The 25,267-nt window shown below is 40.0% G+C and overlaps 1 protein-coding gene across 1 annotated transcript; it reads right to left on the minus strand.

Annotated features, from left to right (window-relative positions):
* Positions 1-212: 212 nt before the first annotated feature.
* On the minus strand, positions 213-24,722 carry smc3 (structural maintenance of chromosomes 3). Its single transcript, XM_073471210.1, has 29 exons — positions 24,539-24,722; positions 23,752-23,827; positions 23,511-23,549; positions 23,346-23,413; positions 22,982-23,053; positions 22,158-22,237; positions 21,979-22,057; positions 21,591-21,708; positions 20,970-21,145; positions 20,679-20,759; positions 19,955-20,119; positions 17,780-17,901; positions 17,269-17,482; positions 16,432-16,535; positions 15,140-15,239; positions 13,748-13,908; positions 13,209-13,350; positions 12,703-12,853; positions 12,058-12,210; positions 9,760-9,911; positions 9,505-9,663; positions 8,467-8,574; positions 8,067-8,175; positions 6,493-6,740; positions 3,825-4,037; positions 3,452-3,643; positions 3,123-3,300; positions 2,670-2,776; positions 213-1,470 (listed from the first exon to the last, which is right to left on the minus strand). Exons 1-29 carry the CDS (start codon positions 24,551-24,553, stop codon positions 1,399-1,401), a joined length of 3,654 nt encoding a protein of 1,217 aa, XP_073327311.1. The 5' UTR covers positions 24,554-24,722; the 3' UTR covers positions 213-1,398.
* Between the last annotated feature and the right edge of the window lie 545 nt (positions 24,723-25,267).

The raw sequence follows: 25,267 nt of genomic DNA on the forward strand, positions 1-25,267 counted from the left end.
TTAGGAGAAAATGTTGAGAAGCTCAATTTAAAACTAATCCGTTAAGGTTTCACTAAAACCCTCTTGAATAGTGCATAATTTATTTCCACCTTAAGACAAACTGTTTCTCTGTTTAAATACAGCTCTGGCCATGTGAGGATGTCAGGTGTCAGTGGTGCAGCACCACCTTGTGGTCTTATCAAGAAAGAAGTAACACAACTGTGTCATACAGATTATTTTTAAACCTTTTATTATTTTTGTAAGTTTTCTAATTACATAAAAAGGAACCAAAACATTTAAAAAGCAGATTTGAAACTAGGTACAATATATGAGGAGTTTAATCCCAAACAACACTTCCAGTAAGGAATTAAAAAAAACAAACTTTTCATTCTAGAAAAAGCAAAATTTGGCTTCTTATTGAAGTAATGAGTCACTTCAGGACCCAAATAGATCTGGTTTATTCACCGCTGAATCACCTGTTTTTGAAAATATCGACCGATCAAATTCATGGAGCTGTGTTGATTTCCAAAATAGATATCTGATGCTTTGGAATTAAACCCTTCATATATATTTAAATGACCTAAAAAACAGGAAATTACGCAATACAGAAACAACCATAAAAAGGAACCACAACCTTTGAACATTTTAAGCCATGAGGCTGGTTATAACAGATACAAGTTAGCATCGTTTCATGAGTACAAAGAGTATACACATTACAGAAACAAGAGTGAACAAAAACTCTTTTTTCCAAGGGGGGCAACAGAAACAAAACTCTAAATCAGCTTAAGAGCCTCTCATCTCCACTGAGCTTTAAAGTTTCACTTCAACAATTTTCATCCAAGTCATATCAAAACTGTCTCAACTGTACACAAGAGGATCTGCTGTCTGAAAAGGTTCTGAAGGCTTGTTACCTTCAAGAGCCTCTCTGGCACTTTCAAATGACAGATTACCAAAGCTCTGCTCAAACTGACTGTTATAAAACTCAACACAGTAACACAAAAAGGTAACAAGTGCTCTCTTCAGGACCTCTTCAGACAAAATGTAAAAGAACACTTCTGTTATCCGTCGGGCAGAGCAGGAAAATGTGACAATTAATGTTCCCTGCTCACAGATCTTCAACACAACCACTTTCTGATTCTCTAATTGTAGTTTTATCAGCCTGAAATGATGTCAAAAGTAAACAGTAAATACCAGTAGTTTTGAGCTGAGTGTTGTCAAAGCAACGATTTACAACTTCAGAGATGGTCTGAGAAGCATAGATGTGCTGCACTGTTTATCTTTAACAGAGGGGCTAAAAAAAGGCTGGTCGATAGATGGAGTGAGATATTTCTGTCTTTGGGCCCGGTGGTGGAAGGCTTTGAGCTACGCAGTGCACTGTAGAGGAGGAGGAGGAGGAGGAGGATGAAGAGCCGAAGACTGTTAACCATGGGTGGTGTCATCCTCCACAAAGTCTTTGGCCTGCTCCGCTGTGATCACATCGATGTGACTCACCTAAACACATACACAGAATTAATGACCAATCGACGTCTCCATTTCAGCCACTCTGACTAATCAGTAATCATTTATGTTATGAAACCTCAACAAATCAAAAGGAAATATTTTCTTTTCACTCAGGCAGCTCAGCAGAACACAAACCTGGTTTACAGGGAGAAACTGTGAAGAAGTCAACAGTGGAAATCAACACCAGCCAACCGTGGCCATCTGTTCACTGTCTACATGCACACAATTTCTGTAACGATGCTTGCTTCATTTACCTGTTAGATATCGTGATTTTTTTAAAATTTCCCATTTGTTTGTTGATACCAAGACTTAAATAGGATGACAATGATGATGATGATGACATTACACTGACAGAGATTGGAGTTAAACTTCCTCTTTTGTAAATTCAGGGTCTGGATATTTTGGATTTTACAGTTATGTCAACTGAACCGTAGTATGACTAAAGCTGTTAGTAAACTATTTGTTTTAGCTTACCACACTACAGACACTTTGACTCACCCATCACAGACACCCTGATCCGAGTGTTTTGCAAACACTTGATGATTATGTTAATGTTGCAGTAATGGTGGTGATTATCGCAACTAATGCGGCGATAAGGTTTTTGGACACAAGTAAAGTTAACATGGAAGCTATATCAGGTTCATAGTTACAAAGACAATACTTGTCAGAAGAACAAATTCATTGTTGGTTTTGGTATTTTCAGGAAAATTGATACTAACAATAAAAGGACAAAATAACAGAAGCTTTTGTACCTGGATTTAAGAAACAATCAGGACAAATAACCTATTATTAACCTATGTCATTTTTGTTATTATCATCGTTATTTTACTGACTTGCTCAAGGACAATTCAGCTAGATAGTTTGACACCAAATTCTTAGCTGGAAAGGCAGTGTCCCTCCACCCAATGACACCCTGCAGACCCTAAAATGTAATAGTGTTATTCAGGATAAATTAAATGTTGTTCACTACTTCACTATTACATTTTAGAACGGCAAATGCTGCACATTCACTGTTGAACCCTCTTAAACTTGATGATTTGTAAAATGAAAAACAAGGTCGTTTGACTTTTGAGAATCATTTTGGCACTGTTTAGATCCCACACAGTCCGTCTGTGATAAAACCTCTTCAGGTAATCTTCAACTTGAATGAATCCTTGTGGACAAACCATGCCCTGCAGCAGGAGACTCACCTTGTTTCTGAATTTGACACCGTAGAACTTGTCAGCGGACTCGAGCAGCTCAGGCCTGAAGGTGGTGGTGATGAACTGGGCATGGCCTGCCAGCTCCACGATCATGTCTAAAATAGACACGCAGTATAAAGATGGTGTTTATGACCTTCTTACATTTGTTAGCAATGAAATATTGAAGTACGAGTCATTAATTTCTCACAAACACAGGAACCATGATTTGCTGTTATCATGAATGGAAACATTTAAAATACAAAATATTCATCCATTACAACTCCACTGCAAGCTGCAGCCGTATATTTCACATAAATCTGACAATGACAACAAAACTGAAATGATCATAAAGTATTTGCTGTTGGCCTGAGGCACAGATTGTAAAAAACTGTACAGAAGCCTCTATTTGTGTTGCTATTTAAGGAGAATCCCTCTCTGTATATATTTAAACAAGCACTTTACCTGAGACAGCCTTCCTGTGCTGGGCGTCGAGGGCCTGGTCGATCTCATCAAACAGGTAGAAAGGAGCGGGGTCGCACTTCTGGATGGCAAAAATCAGGGCCAGAGCCACCAGAGACTTCTGACCTCCAGACAGCTGCTGCATCTCTCTCATCTCACCTTGCTTCCCTGTGAATGACACCTACACAACACAGGGGAGGTTGTGTTATTGTACCAGAGGCAGAAACACTTTTTTAAAATGTTGTGCTAGGAATAACATTCATCAGCGATTAAAGAAGGGATAGTGTTCTCAGTTAAAATGCATAAAATGAACAACTGAAGAAAACTCTCACCCTGATGCCGACTCCAGTGAACTGATCGACTGAAGGAACGCTGCTCTGTGAACCAGAGCCCCTCTCACTGTCTGCGCCGCTCTCTCCCTCATCCTGAGACTGGCTGCCTTCAGCATCACCCTTCTTCATCACCAGCGTAGCTTTGCCACCTGGCACCAGCTTCTGGAAAACCTCACTGAAGTTCTTTGACACCTGAGTGGGAGAAAATATGGAGCACAAAATTAATATAAATAAAAATTCATATGGAGCCAGAGTGTGCAACTACTTTACTACCAGTTATCAGCACCTCATTACAGTCCTTGGCGTCGATGCCCTTCTACTTCATAATGGATGTATGTGCCCATCTCTGAACAGGCTGTGACATGCCACATACCTGTTTGAAGGTGAGCTGGATGGCCTCGTACTTGCGCAGCTCCAGGACGTTCATGAGCTCCATGATAGATTTGTAGCCACGGTCCAACTCGTCCTGACGCTTGATCAGCTTTTCCTTCTGCTCAGAGAAGTTGACAAACTGGTCCAGAGCTTTCTTGTTGACATGACTGTACTTCTTCAGCTCTGTGTTGCACTGCTCCAGTTTTCGGAACAACTGTTGGAGAGGAAAAAGGGAAGGATTAAATTATCATTCGCTCTGGGTGAAGTCAGGCTGGCAGTCAGCCAGTATCTTTAAAAATATTTCTCTTAACATTCTTGTCTTGTCTTCAGAATCTTGTCTATAATGTGGCTTTTAAGTATATTAGTGATGATTGAATGTTTATTTATTTCCGTCTTATGTAGATTAGTAAAATGTTTTTTTTATATTTTAAAAGTTGCTCTTGTGACTTCTCCTTTGTGAATTTTTCCTGGCAGAGGTTTCAAAAGACAGTACAAAAAAATGATTATCATTAACTTTCCACTGTTGATTTCTTTGTTGTTTATTCCATCAGTTGTTTGATCTATAAAATGTCAGAAAATGGTGAAAAATGTCGATCATTGTGTCCCAAAGCCCAAGCTCATGGTGTCAAATGTCTTGTTTTGTCCTCAACCCAAAGATATTCAGTTTACTTTCACAGAGGAGTCATGAACCAAGAAAATATTCACATTTAAGAAGGTTTTTTTCTTAATAATATTACTCAAACTAATTAATGTAGAGATTTTTTTTAAATCAATATATCATCTGCTAAAAAAAGTTAGCTGTATCCCACTTATGTGTAATGATACCACTTGTTGACTTAAACGGAGGCATGAGTCCAGATCCATTATTCATTTCAGAGCAAGAATCTAAAAGTGCTCTGCCAGACTCTATTCATATCTGAAGAGGACGTGACCTGATTAATTAATAACCAGCTTAGCCTGGCTCAAAAGTGACATGCACTCTCCAAACTCTCAAACTATAAATTCATCCATCTGAATCACTAATGGCCGAGGGAACATGAGCAAGTGCCATTATTACTTGGCCCCCTCATCCACTTCTGCAATCAATGGCACCATCTTACCCGCAAGCAGTGTCCTGTGGAGAAAGATTAACCATGTGGAGTGTTTATGAGAAAGCGTGAGGTTATTTTCAGCACTGTAGAGGAGGGGAGATGACACACACACACACAGACACACAGACACACAGACACACAGACACACACACTCAGTACATGCTCAGACACTTATGGAAGATGCAACCAAGTCCACTAAACTCTCTGTCTGCTCCCAGAGGCAGTTGGCTAAAAAAAAAAAAAAAAATCAGAGGCAGTACACTAACTAGTGTCTGAGTCACTGGTGAGTGGGTGGGATGTGATGTGACGGCCTCAGGCCTTATTCCTTATCAGACCTGGGTCTATCAGTGTGGGTATGTGTGCACACTCAGGTAGTAAGATCGGTTGCACGGAAAACTGACCTTCAGTTTACCTACATAGTTATTGTTGTTGTTGCTGCTCTTATGTATTTAGTGTCAATGTTTAGTGTCAACAACAGGGTTTGGGGGACTACAACGTCGTGACTACAAAGTGGAAGCCAGGACTGGCTTTAAGAAAGTGCTGGCAACTCAAGAGGCTCAAAGCTGCACTAATTTTCTTTATATCAACAATTGCTCAGATGACTATGTGTAATGTTAAAGCTTGTAGTGACAATCCCACTGAGAATTATCACCTCTCTGCAGTTCTCTCAGCTAGACAGAGGCTTTGAACATCTTTCAGCGCATCATTTTGGTTTTACAGCAACAAATTTACTGTTTAGGTTGAGTCTCATTGCTCTTTTCAATCTAATGTTCAGCCACAGTGATAAAAAAAAAAAGCTCTCATAAAGACAATGTACACTACCTGCCCACCACCGAACAGCAGACAGCCGTGAGCGACTCGTGGGTGCAGCATTTTTCTACTTAAAGAGCCAGATATTTCCCTCAGGATTTGGGGGAAGAACAACCCAGAGCACCAAGTGTGAAAAGTGAATACTGGACCTAGATTCTTCCGGCGGGCAGAAGCACAACCCCAAATGGATGCTAATGTCGCTGTGTTGGCTGGATGTGTAAATAGGTAACTGTTTTGCCAACATATTCAGCATAACATCTTTATCCTTTACCTTAATCATGTATGATTATAGGTCAATGTTGCGTTTACAGCTTGTTCCCCTGACCCCAAGCGGCATCTTGCTGTATTCATTCTTCCTGTTCATATCGGCCCTGAAGAGATCTGTTCCAAAACTTGTTTCAATAGAAGGGGGAAAGACTGTAAAATAGGAAGATATCCACTTCATTTGTCTGACTCAGACTGCACAGAAGGATGACTTTTCTCCCCCATCACTTCCATTGAAAGCACATGATGAAGCACTCTCTTAATAGTGAGTATAAACAGGAAGAATGATGCCAGCGAGAACATTCTGACACAATCTTCAAACAGGCACCTGACTGTTGTTTGAATACAGACTGAAAAAAAAGTAACCTTAAATTAGAATATATAAAGCCACGCTTCATCTCCGAATGATGGTGATGATGTTGCCTGGTAAATGAATTAAACATGAAAGCCAGAAACCATCATGCATCATCATTAAGCACTACGGTTGGGTGTGCATGCATGTACCTGTTTGAGTGTGAGGGTCTGGTACTTCTCAAAGGCCTCCTGAGGCAGCGAGCCCAGCTCTCTGATCTTCTTCATGCACTCTTCCTTCTTCTTGAGCAGCATGCCCTGCCTGTTGGTCATCTTTTCCAGCTCCTTGGTGTCGTGGTTGATGGCGTCATTTTGTTCCTTCTCAATGTTCTTCCAGCGCTCCATGCTCTTTATGTGGTCCTTGATCTCCCCCTCTGTCTTGTCAATCATAGAATCCAGATCTGGGAAAGACATTGGAGGAGGCGGTAAGAGTGGTGCAGTAGAAGTCACAGGGTTAATTTCAGATTATACATTAGTGCATACACATAAGAGGCTACGTCCCTGGCTCAGACATGATTAATACCTTATAACAAGGAGCAAGTTTCATCTTAAGCCTTCATCAACAACCTACTAATGTGGAGGTTATTTCCCCCACTTTTTTAATGGAGAAAGACCAAAGAAAATCATATTGTTCACTGAATCATAAATGGAAAATTGACATGCAAAGAGTTAAGAACAAAGGCATGAAAACAAGCCTACTTAAGAATAAGCTCATGCTGTGAATATGTCTTAATAAGCTATTGTCAGTTATTACATATGAATCCATGCTAATGAATTCTATTCAGGAACAAGTGCTTTCTGACAACTGCATTCACATCAACCTCGTCTGAGTCACAGCACCACTAGAACATTTATAAAAAAACTTTGTGGCCAGTCTGACTCTGGAACAACATATTATACTAACGGTGAGTCAAACACATCACAGCAGTTCTCACCATCTGCTGGTGGTACCAACCCACTGACGACTGTGTACAGTTTCTCAACATAGATAGCACAGTTATGGCTCAATAGATGATAAATCAATAAAGATTTCTGAGAGCAGACAATAGCAACAAGTTTTGTTTTCTTAAGTGGTTGAAAAGATATTCAATGATGTGACTCTTAAGTAGCAGAGTAAATACTTTAATTATACAATCCAAAAATCATTTAATCTCACTTTATTTCGTGGCAGTTTTTCTTTAATGCATTTTGATGCTTATTTTTATTTTATTTTTAAGTATTAGTGAAAAGTATAAATAAATGTGTGTGTGTGTGTGTGTGTGTGTGTGTGATGATCTTGATGAATGATTGGCATCATCCTTATACCAAGTTTGTCAGTAGATTCTCGTGCATTATGCAGCGAAAGTCAATGCAGAGTGATCTGTGAAAGCTAAAAAACAACTATAAGAATTACTGGCACAGACGATGTTCTACAGTTGTCGGTCTTTGCTCCAAACCATTGTGGAAAATGTTGCATTTAATTCCTCTTTATAAACACTTGCAATGCTTTTCTTTAGGTCTTTTAATAGGGGAATATCAGTTTCACAGGGAAACATTACCAACCAATGTCGTTTTCTGATCAGCTCTGGTGGAAAAAAAGGGGTCTATGTTTTTTTGAAAGGTTCTGAATGGAAAGTGGGTATTTTTTTAAACCGCTTTCCAGCTTCTCCTTTTGGTTACAGGTTGGCTTCACTAATTTTTAGGCTGCCACCACTGTCCTAGTGTCATGTCTTTAGTATAATGGGTACCTTCTGATCGAGCCAAAGTGTCTTTCACACGTTTGTTGATGCCATCCAGCTCAGATGTTGTGGCTGTGAGCACTGTGCCTCCCTCAGTCTCTCGCAGCTCATTCAGCTCCTGTGTCAATGAAAATTAGGCCACATTAAAAAACAGAAAGAGGGTCATGGGAATTCAAAAACCCCTCCTCTGACTTGAATGAATGCAAGCACTGAAAGCAACACTAAGACTCATCTAACAGCTGCAAACGATAAAACCGCTGAACTTGCTGCTTATGCAAATAATAATGTATAATTTACTGTAAGAGTAACATAAAAGAACAAAGTAACAGTTACACATCAATCGTACATTTAAAAAACAATCTGTATGCAGAGCCGTATCAATCATGAGACTTAAGACAGGACAGTGTACCTGTTCCACTTGGTCGAGACGCTTCCGTAAGTTCTCATTGAGATATGTTTCCACTCTGGTCATGATGCCCTCCAGCTTGATCCTCTCATTCAACAACTGTCTGTTGTCCTGTGGGTGGTCAACACATAAAACACAAACAATTACTCCTGTCAGGTCTTTGCCAGGTGCAGACAAACAAGACATTACTACATTCCCAGTAACTCAATATCTAAAAGTTTTTAAAATAGTTTTCTCTTGTTCTGTGCATCAGATGGAAGAAATCTGCTGCACAGAATGATGCCACCAGAGTATTTGAAATGTAACTAAATAAAACTGGTGCTAAAATTTGTGTATAAACAGCCTCTGATTAATATCTACTACATCTGTCGCCATATAGTCTTTGCCCTGGATTTGGTGCAAACACCCCTGTGTCTGCATTCACACAGGCAAACACCAAATTAATAATATCTTCTGACCAAGTGTTATGTTGCAAGTAATATAATTTGACAACCGCCAACACTGGAGAACCATACATGAAAGGCTCCATGTTGCGGGGGCGGTGTTGTTGTGCAACAACAGCAGGAACGGCTGAGAGTTCATTGAGGTGAAGGCTGAGAGCAGCTGGCAGTGTAAGAGAAAGAGGAGGCAACACTGGATCACAGGAACATCCCACTCACAGCTGCTGCTCTCACCTCACTCAGGTCGGTTGAATACACTAGCAGGATGCGACGAGGGACGTGAGACAAATAAACAACAAAGTGTAGGCAACAGCATATAACTAGATATAAAAAGCGAAGGGATCTGGGTAATTAATTCAATTTAACAAAATCTTAGATAGTTGATTTCAAAAGAATCAAAAGAATAAATCAAGTCGAGGTCCAAAACAAAAACATAAATTTGTGACTAAATATAGTGATAACAAGATTCTCGACAGATTTCGATTTTGTTCATTTTGAATGTAAACATAAAGAGAAAAGTAGCACTATGACAATCTGTGCCACAGATCCTGTGCATAGAAAACAGACAGAGCATACATCTCTGTCCAATCTTCTTGCTGACCTGCTGCAGTTGACGAATCTCATCGTTGAGGTCATCGACACGCCTCTGGTCCTCCAGGCTGAGCTGTGAGAGCAGATCTGTTCCCAGCTCGGCCTTCAGTGACTCCCTAGTGGACTCCATGGCATGGAGGCTGGCCTCCAGACTTTGGAGACTGCGTTGCTGGAGTGGAAGAAGGAGAAAGAGCCAGACATGAGTGGACTGCACAGACAGACTGTGAGCGGGTTACAAGCTGAACTCTGGTCCTAAGATGAGCACCTTGGGCATGAACGTCTTCTCTGACTGCTGCCTCTTCTCCTTCAGCATCTTCATCTCTGACAGAATGCTGTCTCTGGAGGCCTTAAATTTCCTCTGTTGTGTCTCGATCTGCTGCATCTGGTTCATCAGTTGGTCGATCTCATTGTTGATGCGTGGAGGCAGCCATTAAGGAGGTATAAGCAAATGTTTATGAAAGATTTAAACCTCATGCAAGACTGCTGAAACTGCCCACTGTACTTCTTACTTCTACCGCTTAGTAAAGAGTTGGACAATAAAGAATTATACACAAATTAACAAAAGAACAGATTGTTTTCATAGAGTCTGCTCTCATTAGCAAATAAAATTGGTCAGAGGACAGCTAGCAGGCTTTTTAGTGCAACTCATTGGGTCTCAAAGGGAAGACTGTATCATCACTTATATCAAGGCAGAGGATTAAGGAGGGCTGCACATACTCATCATTAGGCTAATTTAACAGACAGGGTTATTGATCTTCCACGACTACAACACTCCACTGGGCCTTTGAGGTTTGGCTGGACTCAATAAAACACTCACTCACGAGTCAATCAATCTGCTGATTTAAAAGGGGCCATTGAAAGTCAGAGGACAGCCCTGCCTGTTGCCACGAGCAGATGGAGAAAATAGATGGTTCATCTGGTAATTTTCTTGAATGGAACAGCCGACATCAGGATCACAACTGCCCTGAATTAAATGATTAAAAAAAAAAAACCTGCATTAATCTCTGTAATGACCACTGCCCTCTTATGAATCAGGTGCATTTCATATAACCAAGTCAATAAGTTTTGTCGCAGTTATGAGCAGTCACAATGCAACTGCCCCTTTTGCATGACCTCAATATTTCCACTGCAATGTGGAGCGGGTGGCAAAATGAAGACGGAATCTTAAAACAGGAGGGATGAGTGAGGTGCATCAGCGTAATCTCATGCTTATCGATGGGGCAGAGGTGGGGAGTGAACAATAAGAGGCTTTTAAATGATTGATCTGTTCTCTGACTCACCGCTGCAGAAGTGAAGGACAAGCGCCATGTCATCGGCTCAGTCATCCATTTCCCCTGCCTACTCACACATGTACGTAATGGCCAGGTGCACACATTAAGCTGCATACACAGCACTGGGCTGTGAGTGAGAAACTACCCATGCTCACACAGGTGTGCAAACACACAGATAATCATACCTGAGCGGAAGTGACCATATCCATAAACATACATAACGTACTTGCAGACACAAATCCTTTTTGATCCGCCTGTTTTGCCTTCATGGGCTGTCCAGCAGTGAGTCACGGCTCTGGCCGATATGACCTAATATACACTAATCCTTCTTGACCTGCTTAGACCCTCTCAGAGAGGCCAGCCTGCTGCTGGCTGAGGTGGCTACATAACCTAAATGGATTTAAATTAAAATACAGGCTTAGCCAATTGACAGCACTCTGTTATTGAGTAGCAGCTGCACTCAGGAGTGTTAAAACATCTTTGAATAGAGTTCCAACAGAGAAGAGAGCTCCTTTACGCTACACTATGGCATTTGAATTAAAATATGTCTTGATGTACAGGATACGATGGTGATCTTCTTTATAGATATTTTTGGCTTCCAACAAACTAGGTGACAACAATGTCTCCTCCTCCATTTGTCCAAGGCTGGGTGCAAAATTCCAGTATCACAAGTGCCTACACTTTATCACACCTACCGTTTTATTTCTGTATACTCCAGATACAGTCAACAAAAGCTTGCCTTATAAAGCCAACTGTCCTTAAAACATTTGTAAAAATATGTCAATGAGAAAACTCATTTGGAAAAACTAGTTTGCACCGAAACTTATTTAACATTTCAGAAAAATCTAATTCTATCCTGAAATGAAACAATTTTCTTGAACTGCGATGAAAAGATGAGGAACTGATTTCGGACTAGCTGTATTCAATGTTCAAAAATATTATAGCTATACTTCAAAAAAGGATGAAGTCTGTTTGGTAACATTAAAGGTGAATAATAAATCTAGAAAGATTTCCTCTAATTACATGTACTTCCTGTATACCCCATGGGATGAACACTGACATAATAACTGTTTGGTATTCATATGTGACTCAACACATTTCACACATCAATATATCTCAAAGGGAGAAACAAATCTTTCTCACTGATAAAGTGATCATTTGGTGAAGCTTTTAAATAAACTGCATGACTCACCTTTGAGTAAACTGATCTTAAACTCAGCCAATCAGCCAACAGAAAGAGAGTGACTAAGACCCTTAGATAAACCCATTAGATGGTTTAATAGAAAGGATATGTTCAATGTTCCTGCGCAGGTTCTCATTGAGCTTGGCCTCCAGCTCACCGAGCTCCTCTTCAGCCTTCCTCATGTCTTTCTGCAGCTCCAGACGAGACTTTCTGGTATCGTAGTAGCCTCCTGTCAGAGCTCCACGATGGCTCACCTGGTCACCTAGGAGGTCACAACACAATGTACTGCATAGAAGAGATAAACTGCGTCTACAGAACTGGAAGTACAATGACATTTAGTCCTAAATATGTCATTTAATGCTACATAGAAACTGAACAAGCATGCACAAAGTTCAGTATTCCAAAGTCAAGGCAAAGATCCTGTATTAGCTTGCCGACAGAGGACATTGCTAAACCTCTTCACATCTGCTGAAGGCCAAACAGTTTAACTGGGAACATTATTCAGGCAGAGTCGATAGTTCAAGTTATTATACAGCTCATAGCTGTTCCAAAGCCTATTTCTGTACTTTTTGTAGCAGACCAATTCATCAGCAAGATAGCACAAATATTGATGATAATGTCAATATGGAATACACTTGAGGGCCCGAAGTAAGCGGCTACAACATCACCAGGTAGACTGGTACTAAACCGTGTAAAACTTTTATTTTCTTGTGTTAGTGGTATATACTGTGCTGTGTATCAAAGGTCAGCTTACCCTCCAGAGTTATACAATCCATGGTGAAAGCTCTGGCCAGCTGGGTGGAAACTTCCATGCTGCGACAAATCAGGGTCTTTCCAAACACATGCTTGAAGGCCTTGTCAAAGTTGGTGCTGTAGCGCAGCTTGCTGATCATGGGGATAGCATCCTTAAGGGGCAAAAAAACATTGTTATGGACAAATTGGCATACAGTATACTACACACTTCATCACCAGACAAAATCTCTCTATTGTCAGATGGGTATTGGCGGAAAAGATGTTTTAACTGGGAAAATCAACGGAGGACTACTTAAATAAATCATTTAGGTTCACTCTGTGCTTGACTGCCAACATGTGTTTCTTTAAATATTCAGGTGCTGATTAGCAGAGAATCCTGCATGGTCAAAGTTTTGGTTAACCTTTCATTTTAAGTTAATTGTTTCATAGTTAAATATACTCATTTGTGGTCAAGGTCTAAATTTACTACATACAAGGTTTCAGATGCAATCTATGTATGTTCCTTACGTTGGTCTCTGGGTAAGCGGTGTCCCTGACGTCCAGCTTGGTCAGGGGCAGGAATGTGACTTCTCCCGGCAGGTTCATTTTGTTGAACTCCATTAGTATTTTGGTGCTGACTTCGTCAGTCTCCACTATGTGGTAGAACAGTCTAGAAAATAAAAGAGCAGGGAAGCAGACACAAAGGAACAACAAAGAAAAAGAACAATTAACATCAATGAGTAGATGGGTTGGCAAGATTCTTACTTTAACTACAAATCAAGGCTGCGTTGATGTAAACAAGACAAATATATGCATATCTGAAACAACTAAACACAACACATTATTTCACTCTGACCACTTGAATTGCAAAGAGAACACCCTGCTCATTAAATACACAGGACACATTTGTATCAGCATGCAGTAAGTGGAATCATTGTTGATTTTAAAATCGGACTACATGTGTTCTGTTGCAAAACTTTCATACCCATCACAAATGTGTGATGGAGACGTTTTCATGGAAAACAACACAAAGAGCTAACAGTGAAAACATAAAAAGTTGCCCTCACCTGGTACCAGCAGTTACCTCCACACAAGTGTAAAAGGCGGGCTCACACTCAAAGTTATTCATGACGATGCCGTGGTAACCATTAATGACATGTTGGTTGATGCCCTTCCGACGAAAATGCTCGAGGACTTTGTTGATGCTGTCAATGCCGTTCAGGATAGCCTGGTGGGCCACAAGAGACAGAACAATGAGTCTCACCTTGATTAAAAGATTAATTTGATCCTACAATTGGTAATTAACACTCAGCATTGGAACATATTTTATATGCTAATTAGGGTTGTCGTGATTTTTATCCTAAATTGAAAACTGATCAAATAAGCTTTCAATTTTGATCATCAAATTCAAAAACAGGACAAGCAAGCCTTTCAGTATTTTTTGTCTCTCCAACCCCGCCTATTTGCACGTGTCCAGCTCCTGTCCTGAGGGGAAAAAGCGTTTGTGTTGCGGATGTCGAAGAACTTAAAAGTGTTACAATTAAAAGGTGCCGTGTGTAGGACTTAATGGCATCTAGCAGTGCGGTTGCAAATTACAGCAAACTGAACGTCCCTCCTCTCACTCTACCCTAAAAACCTAAAAACATGCCAAATCCTTATAATTCTTCTTCTAATTTAAACTTTTCAGTTTTTTGGTCAATCCCAAAAGCAGCCTTGATCTTTTTAAGAGAGACCGTTGTTACAGAACAATGTTTTAACAGATGAACCCCTGAATTTGTAAAACTTTTTTGTGTTACTTCCAAATATAATGTAGCTAATACTGTAAGGTACAGAATGACAAAGTTGTATTTTGCAACATCGTGCCTGTACTGTGAGAGGACAGATAGCATCCATCAAAGGCTGGAGACAAGATGAGTCAGCCGGGACCAATGAAAGAAAAAATAAATGCAGGATATTTGTCCATGAAGCCACAAACAGCCTCCTTTCATCTCAGCAGACATTATTCAGAAGTGATATTTGATTGATGTATCTGCCCAGAAGAGACAACTGGCAGTTATTGCATGGGGCAGAGAGGAGTGAGTCATATGTAAATTTAGCTAGCTATGATAAGGTGCCAGTAGCGAGGCAGATGAATGATTCTATTTGATATACCTATCCTGACAACTGGCTGAGTCACAAAGTGAGTCCTTCGCAGTATTCAGGTGGGCTCAGTCGGAGAGAGACACACTTTTTCACTCTGGTTTGATTTATCTTCACTTGCCCATTTCCTCTCTCAGCATACAATTCAGCAAGTAAACACATGTGTGAAGGTTTGATAGACATGTGGCAGGTCTACCTCAGGCTTACAAGTGTCATCCTGAGATGAGGTGTCTGTGTGTATGTCCAGACGATAGCGTTAGGTATCCTGCAGCTGCGTTATGCAAGTCAATAATTACGCAGTCATGTACAGTGACACGGACCTTGCCGGTGGCGGCTCGAAGGAGCTGCTGTTTCTTCTCCAGGTCCTCTCGTTTGGCTGCCAGTGCCTGCTGCTCTGCGTTCTCCTCACGCCACAGGTAGCTGGACAGACACAGACAATCACACACTGTTACACTTATGTCACCAGAAAGAGCAGAACCAAACTGCAGCCATGATACTCACAGAAAAACACATCTTTAGAATATTTTTAATGTAAATAATATTTCAATAAATACTAATTGATTTTATGTTTGAGAGGTACTTCTCTTCATAAAAATAAGTAGAAACGCAGCATTTTTGTCCATAACTGCAGATTCACTATATGCGTGCAGCACTGAGTAAATAACTAAAATATTCGTCTCCTTGATTTTCACATTATTTCAAATCATTTGTGTCTATTTGCTATTATTCTCAAGTGAAACAGATTTGCTTAATTCTTGCTAATAAATCAAATTTAAATAGTGAAAACAATAACATTGCCAAAACAGTCTCCATCTTGTATTCATTAAGGTAATAGTTGTGTTTTATTCATATTTTGAGCTCATACACTGCTAACAGCTTGCAGCTGCAGGATCTGCATGTTGTGCTCCTCTCAGAGCTGTCATTATGCTGCCTTTTTCACCCACTACACCTCAACAATGAATCACAGTGAAATGGAAGGTGCACGATAGAGTCAATATCAGACAACATATATTGATAACATCTGTTTCGTGAAGTGATGAAAATGAGAACCTGTTATTGAATTCAGTGTAATTTATTTTTTCGTAAAGATCCGTACCTCTTTTTTAACACTTAAACACAAAAAACATCTTTTGCCTTGAGTCTGTTGCCTCAATTATGGCGGGACTTGAACGGAAATGCTCTGTTGTGTTTCAAGAGGCAGACAAGCATCTGTCCTGACTTGATTTTCACCACAACACAATTCATCCACTCTGGAAGACCTTTAAAACGCAAAAAAGGTGTCTGGCAGCAGAGACACGATGCATCATACTCTCTGTTATATAAATAAAGCTCATTGTTTAAGGAGACAGAGAAGGCCCAGTGATATTCACAGAAGACAATACTCTGGTAAGGAACTAAAGGTTGCCGAGCAGAAAACGGCATATTGGCTTAAAGAAGGGGTAAACAATTCAACCTTTCATCTTAATGCAAGAGGCAGGCATGACTCATGTAAAGATGAATGTAAACTCAACTGATGCTATACAAAAAATAAAGAGGCATGGCCACAAGCCAAGGCTGAAAGTCCAAGATATGAGATCAATGAGGAGGTTAGAGGGAAAGGGAAGGTTCTTACTTTCTTTCGCTCTGCAGCTCATCTTTCCTGTTCTTCACTTCATAGTACTTTTTGTCCAGTTCTTCAACGCGGTTCTTGACCTCATTTAGATCTTGATCGAGTTTCTAAAGAGACAAGATGAAAGTAAGTCTGATACACAGTCATGGCAAGAGGTTAGACTTAAACTGCAGAAAGCTTTTAAAGGAATTGAATGAGGAATATATCATACAGTGGCATTCAGAAGTCCCTTTAAAATGCACCAAATATTTACACCTGCACTGGAGACACTGGCTATGTGCCCATGCATTAAGTATTCCGGTTTTGGCCCTTATTCAGAATAAGACAATATTCCTACCAAGCAGTTTACATGGCTTATAGAGATGAATATTCAACCTACATTCTCATTTAAAAGAACATACCACATACCATACATACCACACTTGGAAAAGTTAGCAGGGCGACAATAATATCCGCATATCCCAAATGTCTTAGTCAGAAAATGCTGCATTCAGAATAAGGAATAATTCAGAATATCCCAACATATGCTGATTAAATGACCCAAATCAAACTTTGAATATTGTCTGTTCGGAATAATAGTGGAAAATTAGTTTGCGTGAAAACGTTGTCAGTGTGAATTTGCTTTAATCAATTATCAACATTAAATACCAAAACAACAACCTGATATAATTTGGGAAAATAACTGAATTTGTTAGCTCCATGTTCGAATTATCTTTCAACGAAATGAATAGTACATATTGTCGTAATAATAGTAAGAGAGGCATTTTGATTAATTTCACCTGAGCTACAAAAAGTGACCATTTCAGATTGAAAACCTGTAACAGTTTCGGGTGATCTTACATTGTACTGCTCGAGGTTCTTCTCCTTGTTGGTCTCTGTGTCCTCCAGGTCTTTGTGGATGGCTGCAATCTGCCTCTTTTTATCATTGATGGCCTGGTCCAAAGACTTCAGCTCCTTCTTGATCCACTTGTCCCTCTCCTCCTTGGAGGTGAACTGGCTGCCACGGCCCTGCTTGGCATACAGGTCTGTCCTCTCCTGTGTAGCCTGGGCCAGTCTGGAATAAAGTGTAACCATGGAATGTGTTACAAACTCTACAAGTTCACACAGGAAGCCACTGTACTGCTATTAATTCCCCAACGAACTGTGCATGTAGACGTGTGCATAATTACATGTACATTTCTCTACGCATGTGCCCTTTTTTCTTTGTAGGAGAATCCACAAATATATCATGTGCATCCACCTCTTGATCTCTCCCCATTAAAATGTATTCAAAGTGTGATGACTGACTCATCGAGTTATACCTAGTCACAGGCTGCTCAAGGGACCGATGCCGAGAATGAGTCATCCCTACCTCGATATGCCCCGCTCCTCTTTTTCCTTCACCATGTTGAATTTGGGTTCAGTCTCCTGCAGCTCTTTTTGCTTTTCCTCGATTTTCTCCAGCAGCTTCTGACGCTCCTTCAGCAGGCGTTTCTGGAAGAGCAAGAGCATGCCATTTTACCAAACAAAGGAGAGACACTTGAAGTGTCTGCTCTGTGAGAGGAAGATGGTGGAGGGATGATTTTAAAAAGTACAAACATTTATTTTTATATTTTTCCCCACATGTCTAATATCTATATCTACTCCTGCCACATCATAATGGTCCAACAGTTAACAGCTTGGATAAGTATAAGTGTTTGCACAATTTGTGTACCACAGAAAAGGCCAAAACAAAAATAATCCTCCAAAAAATACCAACAGTTCCACAAATCATATCCTGTGTTACTCAGATGCCATATTCACATTGGGCTTTAACTCAATTACTACGCATAATCGTAGATGTACTCCTGCCTTTTTGCCAACAAATGCTGAGGAGATCGCACACAGCATCAGTGTATTTTATGATGATGGATAGATTATAAATTCAGAAACTGTGTGGGCAGACCCTAACATGTGCGTACCCAATATGTTCAATTTCAAGCATTTTTTTCAATTATTATATTTGAATTCAAGCACAATCCTTACCTTGGAAAGAAAACTATTAAAACATTGTTAAACATTTTTGAAAGTTTTATGACTTTGTACGAACCCTGAATATACTGTTTGTATAAAGCACCATAATCTAAAAGAATAAACTCACAATTACTTCCTAATCTCTTCAACTGATGCCGCTTGTAATCTGTAAACCAAGAACACATGCAATACTCAAAAAGTAGTAACTAAACTAAACTAATAAATAAAGGGAACATCCAGCAAATGCAGAGGGTAGGTAAAAGTAAAAATATTTTCTCTACAATATGTAGAGTAAACCCATTCTTAAAAATTCAAGCCTCTGTCAAGAATTAACAATCCTTCTCAAATCTTTCTCTTCCAATTTCATTAAGAATTGTAGTTTCCTCCTAGCTCTCCCCAACAGCAGACTACTGGTTTTGACATATTTTTCTGTGTGGGTGGTGTTGGTGGGATGTCATCCCACAGGTTTTCCTCCACTTTCCCCATCATGTCAATGCCACATCAAATCAGAGCCATCAGAAACTAGTGACGCAGTTCTGCTTCCCTTGCTTTTCATTTTGCTCCAATAACTTTTGGCTGATGCTGTGCCAGCCGACGCCAGGTGGGCTTCATCCAACCAACAGCCAGCATGCGGCCTGGGACCCATCACGGTTCACACACAGACTGAGCCAATAAAGTCGTTCTGCATGATTATCGTCCTTATACTCACACGTGCACACAAACACACACTGAACACAAGGCCATACGGAGAGCGATCCATGCCAGCTCTGTACACACAACCTGGTGCCAGGAATGATGTATAGTGGAGCTGATGGAAAAGAGTCTGATGCACAGGCTGGTGCTTCCTCTGCTTCTCAATTCATCCAAGCAAATGTTCCACTGAAAGATTTAGCACTAAAAACTGTCTGTACATTAGGCCAACTCCTTTTTCACAGGGAAGTTAAACTTATCACAGACTACTATATTTGGATCGGTGTTTTTTGATTAGTTAATAAATTGATGAAGTTAATCAACCAACCAACATTAGTTGCCAATACTGGCCCATCACAGATATATTGGTGTCAGCATAGAAGCTGTCCAGTATGCACCGATATCAAACCACAGAACATAATTCAGGAAAAGATGCTTGAAGAAAATATAAATATCTATATATTGGTCGATATATCGATATCAGAATAAAGATAGGCCCCAGTAATAAGAGTATCAGTTGGGTTCAACAGGAAATGTATCAACAATAATTCTAGTAAAACAAACATTTGCTGGTTAGCTTTCAAAACTTGTTTTCTAAATATTGTTAGTTTAATGAATTTTTAAAACATCCAATCAAATAAACAGAACTTTAAGGGCAAATAACGTAACTGTTCACAAGTGCCCCACTTTCCAACTACTAACATGGGTGAGTAAAGTGGTTTAAATGAGAAAAAGACGACCATCCGTCTCTACAGACAGTGATGGTGCAGGGGAAGGGGGAGGGGGATGTGTTGCTGGTGCAGCATCACGTGTGCAGAGTGACGCAGATGGGAGGCTTCCGTACCCTCTGTTCACTGTTGCCTGCCAGCTCGTCCTGCAGGTCCTTGGCCTTCAGCTCGAGCTTGGTCCTCTGCTTGATCTGCTCCTGGCGCTCGGCCGATAGTTGCTCCCTCTCCTCCTTCATGGCCGAGATCTTTGACTTCAGCTCTCGCACCACACGCTCTGTCTCCTACAGAAAGGGAGCCAAAATTAGGAAACAGGCTGTGGGATTCAATTCAACGGAGTGTAAATGCAACAACTGACTTCCTCTTCAGTGATTAATCAACTCTGTATTCATTTACCAAGGCCGCATACTGTCCGGAAATTTGGATACATTAAATAAATTATGTATTAATTTCAATGCATTCTCATCAAGTATGTGAACAGTTAGAAGCAGATAGCCTGCTTACAACCAGACACCAAAACAAGACTGTTTCTAATTAATTAGGTTTTGCAGCCTTGATAAAGGCTGGATTTAAATTCAGTGACAACATTTATAATCTCTCCTTACAGCCACATCCTGTAGTGACACTATGATCCACAAACTAGTTTCCTGATGAATAAATTAATCAATACTACAAATCTTCCACAGTGTGAGAACACTTAACACTTGAAATTGTGATTTTGATGTGATTTTGAGTAATTCAGACATAATGTCATTTAGACATAATGCTGTGATGATCATTACTATGTTTACCGATCACCAATCCCAGATATTTGTATTTGTTCTGCAAGGTGGATTTCTTTACCTCTACTTTGTCTCGGGCATCTTGCTGAGCATCTCGCAGCTGTCTGGATTTGTCTCCACAGGTCTCTCTCTTGGAGGACAGCTGAAAAAAACACAAACGAAATACAAAGGTCTTGATATTGATGCATTTAATATTTAGCATTTTTGGTCAACAACTAATATTCTGTATTATATGTGCATGTGTAAGATAATGAATGAATAATGGGTAATGACAATTTCCAACTTTCTCACCCAAACAACAAACACAAGTCGGTTTTCTTTCTTTGAGTTTTTTTTTTTTTTTTTTCCTTACCTCGTCCAATTTAGCGCGGGTTTCATTCAGCTCCTGGTTGTAGATGGTGTACTCTAGGGCTCTTCTCATCTTGTCCCACTTCTGGTACTGAGCCAGCTCCTCCTTCTCATCCTCCAGGGTGTGCAGACGCTCCTCGATGTACTTCAACAGCTCGTTGATCTTCTCTCGCTTACCCTCTGAGAAACACACACACATTAGGTTGCTTTTTAAAAATGTAAGCCACTAATTGCACACTTCATATTCTGGGACTGGCATTTTTGACTCGTGATAATTTGGTGAATGCTGTTTAAATACTGATTTTAAATTGTGTAATTATCGAACTTAAAATGATTGATGATTGCTTACTGCTGCTACTGGATGAATATTTGCAACTTTATTTTCCAAATTAACAACATCATGCTTTTTGTTCCTGTTCACTGTTTGCACTGTACATACTTTGCCTTTGGCTACTACATACAAATGATGACCATGAACCTTTTCAGAAACTTTTAAGTGTAACCATGCATAAGCAGAGGCAGCACAACTCTGTGACTGAATCCCTTAAAACGTGAACAAATGGCATACAATCAGTAATAATAATTCTTGGCAGTTTGTGAAACAATGATGTTAAGAAGTGTTTACCTGTCTCTTTCATGAGAGAAATACTCTCCTCCTTGCGCTCATCATACACGCGTGTCCCTGCCACCTCTCTCAGCAGCTTCAGACGCTGGGAGTCAGGTGCTGTGGCCATTTGGTTGATCTGCATGAAATATTGACATAACGTGTGAGATGGAATACTCTGCTGCTGCTGCTCAATGTAGTATAGGTAGTACTGACATTCTGCTTAAAAAGTCATACATAAACGTTTTCTTTGTTATGATGGTTACAAGACAGGAAAAGACATCGAGCGAGGAACAGTTAGCACTCTTTTTAGAGCCCTGTTTAACTGCTGCATTGCATAACGTACCAATGACAAATAGACTATAATGTGTTAAAACACATGTGAGGTTGGCATCCACTCCTTTCTCACCTTTCCCTGCTTGACGATGTAGTAGGGGTTACTGCGAGAGAAGCCGGCACTCTCCAGGAGGTTCATGACGTCATTCTTACTGCAACAATCACAGACGCAATCAAACGAGTGATTACATTGATTCACAGAGTTGTTATTTCCTTTGATTACATGGACAGTCGGCCCACAGCAATACTTACGTCACCATTTTCTTGTCTAAGAAGTACTGGTCCTTCTTTGCGCCAATGACGCGGCGAAGGGAGACTTCCTCTTTGTCGATCTAGAGGGAGAGACATTTATCGCTGGTCAAGAGGAGAATCACACACAACAGCAACAGGTTATGTCACAGTATTACATGGCTGCATGATTACAGTTTTACACCCAGTTAAAAGCAATTTTTGCACAATCGTGATTGTTAGAGTGGTGCAAACATCCGGCGTTCATCGTCAAAATAATAAGCACTGTGTGTACTGGAAGCAGAGGGACAACAATTGGTGGTCATAGCAGTTGTCAGCAATTTAGGGAGCCAGCCAACATAAACTGAACAACATAATATAGTATTAATGTACCACTTCCACTGGTAACCTGGACTGTGATTGCAGAGAAAAGTAAAGAAGTAAAGAAAAATTTTTAAAAGGTGGTTTCACATCTGGTTCTTTGCCACATGCATAGGTTGTATGTATGTGCATTTTCTAAGTCTTACAAGTTTCTTAAGAGTCGTACAAATACATGTGTACAATTTGTAACATTTTAAAAAGCTTGTTATAAATTCTGTGGGTAATTTCGAAGTTAAATGTTATGACTTTTTTGCTGATTTAGCACAAGTGTTATTCACAAGCGCCAATGCAACTACTGACTGATTGGGGAAATAAATTCAGCGTACAACAATATACACATTTAGGCTTTGCAAATCAAAGCAACAGAGTATTTGTCACATACAAATTGAAAAGACTTTACTTAAAGTTAGAAAGAATCAATCAGTGTGTGTGCAGTAACAGTCAAAGGATTAAATTGAACTTCCTACCGGCAGCCGGTTGTCAGAGTTGTCAAATATAATCTCCACAAAAGCCGAAATGACACGAGGACCAGTTCCCTCCTACAGTGAAAAGGGAGGAAATACATATTCAATACAATAAATAAATGTTTACACGTATGAATGTTTCCCTTTGTATCTCAAACTTCTATACACACAAACTCATTATTAACAGAAATGCAACAATTCGTGTAAAGACTTTCGTAATCCATTATTTATAATTAGGAAGTTACACAAGTTTTTGTCAGCGTAAGCATGTCTGACAAGAAATTTCTACACATTCACTACATCAAGGGGGCACTTCATTTTCAGGCACTGGGATCTGTAGTGTGTCTGACATTTGCCTTTTACTTACATGGAGCAGGGCCAGCCGCTGTTCAGGTCGCAGGTGACTGAACTCATCACTGAGCACAAACTGGATGGCTAAGAAAACAGAGCGGAGACACAGTTTTAGAGAACAAAAACACTGAAGGAAAAATGTCTGACAGCTGTGTTGTATAATTATTTGAGGCTCACGTACCATAGAAAAAGTTACTCTTCCCTGACCCATTTCTTCCGACTGTAACAGAAAAAAAACACAGAATGAGGACATGGTAAGGTATGTCCACAGCCACCCACATAAGACTAGTCTTCAGTGCACCAATACTGGCTGGCAACTTATGTAGGTGCACTCAAAGTACATCCCCTTACATCCACATATTATTGAAAAATACATTTATTACAAAAGCATGAGTGGACAGTTGAGGTGAGCATATACACACCAATGACATTGTGCTTTGGACTGAAAGGGTCTACCACCGTTTGGTCCCTGTAACTTCGGAACCCCTGGATGATGACCTGCACAAGAACCCAGAGACCACCGTAAGTAAACAGTCATTAAACATCCTCATATTTAGGTTAACTATACTGTACCAAGACGTGGTTATGTGAAACAGATAGAGAGGAACTTATCCTTAATGTAGCATTATAACAACCTGTGCCCTCCTATATAAAGTCGACTCGAGCTGTACAACTTGTGTGCTAAGCGCAGCATCACATATATCATAAGCGGTGTACGACTTCCACCAGGGCCTTTACTGTCGGCTACTGTACGAGCCACTTTTCATTCAGGACGTCAACGCTTTTGCATGCTTAATAACAAAAATAAATACAAACTTAAGCAACCACAATACAATCAAAGCTCATATTTACATGTAATGAAATTATCTGCTAAGTGGTAATGTGCAACATTAATAGAAACGAGACAAATCCGCTAACAGAAGTTAGCAATGTACGTTAGCGTTAGCTTAGCATCCTGAGAAGGAGAACGGGCTGTCCAATTCAACATTAATCAATGTAGCCTAAGCTAGCTTTAGCAAGCTAGCTCTTAAACTTGTTGCCGTCTTTGGTGCGATTTTGATGAGCTCTGCGATCACAATAACATTAGACTGTGTGTGAGACCTCGTTATTCCGGGCACAATCACTCACTGGGATAATGTTAACATAGCCTTACTAACGATAGGCCAGTGATAGCCTGCAACAAGCACAAGTCTGATGCCGTTAGCTTACCTGTTTGATGTACATGGCTGTCTAAGCAGGATGTCTCCTTGGCTGAATTTGGAGATAAGCTCCCCTCCTCCACTAAACTGGAGAAGCCGGGTGTTTAATAACCCAAACTCAACAAAATATTCGAAATAGATGCATTCAAAATTTGTGAAACCCTGTGTGGCAACAGAGAATAACATGGAAAATGGCGGCGGGGGCGGGATAAAATGGACAATACCACTGTGTGAAAACAGGGTTGTAGCAATAAATGTATACTAAATTACATGCAATAGTTAAATTATTTAGACCGAATCCGTCAACGGAAAAGCAGCATACAGCCTTGTACATTAAGGTTACCCTTTGGTTGTTATACAAATTTACGTAAATAATGTGTTTGACACGACGCTATTTACTGATCTCCCTATTTGTACAGTTGGTACAGTCTTCCTGTCTGTCTTCTAGGCGCCAAAGACAGAAAAGAGTGGATAGCACGCTCCGTGCAAACTGAAGGCAATTAGAAACTAAACCGGTCAATAGATAAATGTAGCTGTTTATTACTTATTACCAACTGATACGCTTTATTATATCTATGTATTGTATTAGCACACTGCCACTCTGAATCTAATGGGAATTTTGACTGTTTTTTTGTTGTTGTTGTTTTTTTGTTGTTGTTTTTTTCCTGAGGCTGGTTTTCAAAAATCTAATGCATTACTTTTCATTGATAGTTTTCCACTTAGTTACACTAAGTTGTTG

The sequence above is a fragment of the Pagrus major genome, chromosome 1, assembly GCF_040436345.1.
Source record: "Pagrus major chromosome 1, Pma_NU_1.0".
NCBI classification, from domain to species: Eukaryota; Metazoa; Chordata; class Actinopteri; order Spariformes; family Sparidae; genus Pagrus; species Pagrus major.

Bases quoted from the DNA above. Each gene is read 5' to 3' on its own strand.
- smc3 (XM_073471210.1), bottom strand. The intron at 9,912-12,057 runs ATATCCTTTCTA...GGCTGCCTCCAC, and splicing joins CCTGCGCAGGAACATTGAAC to GCATCAACAATGAGATCGAC. The intron at 4,038-6,492 runs GTACATGCATGC...CCTCTCCAACAG, and splicing joins AGACCCTCACACTCAAACAG to TTGTTCCGAAAACTGGAGCA.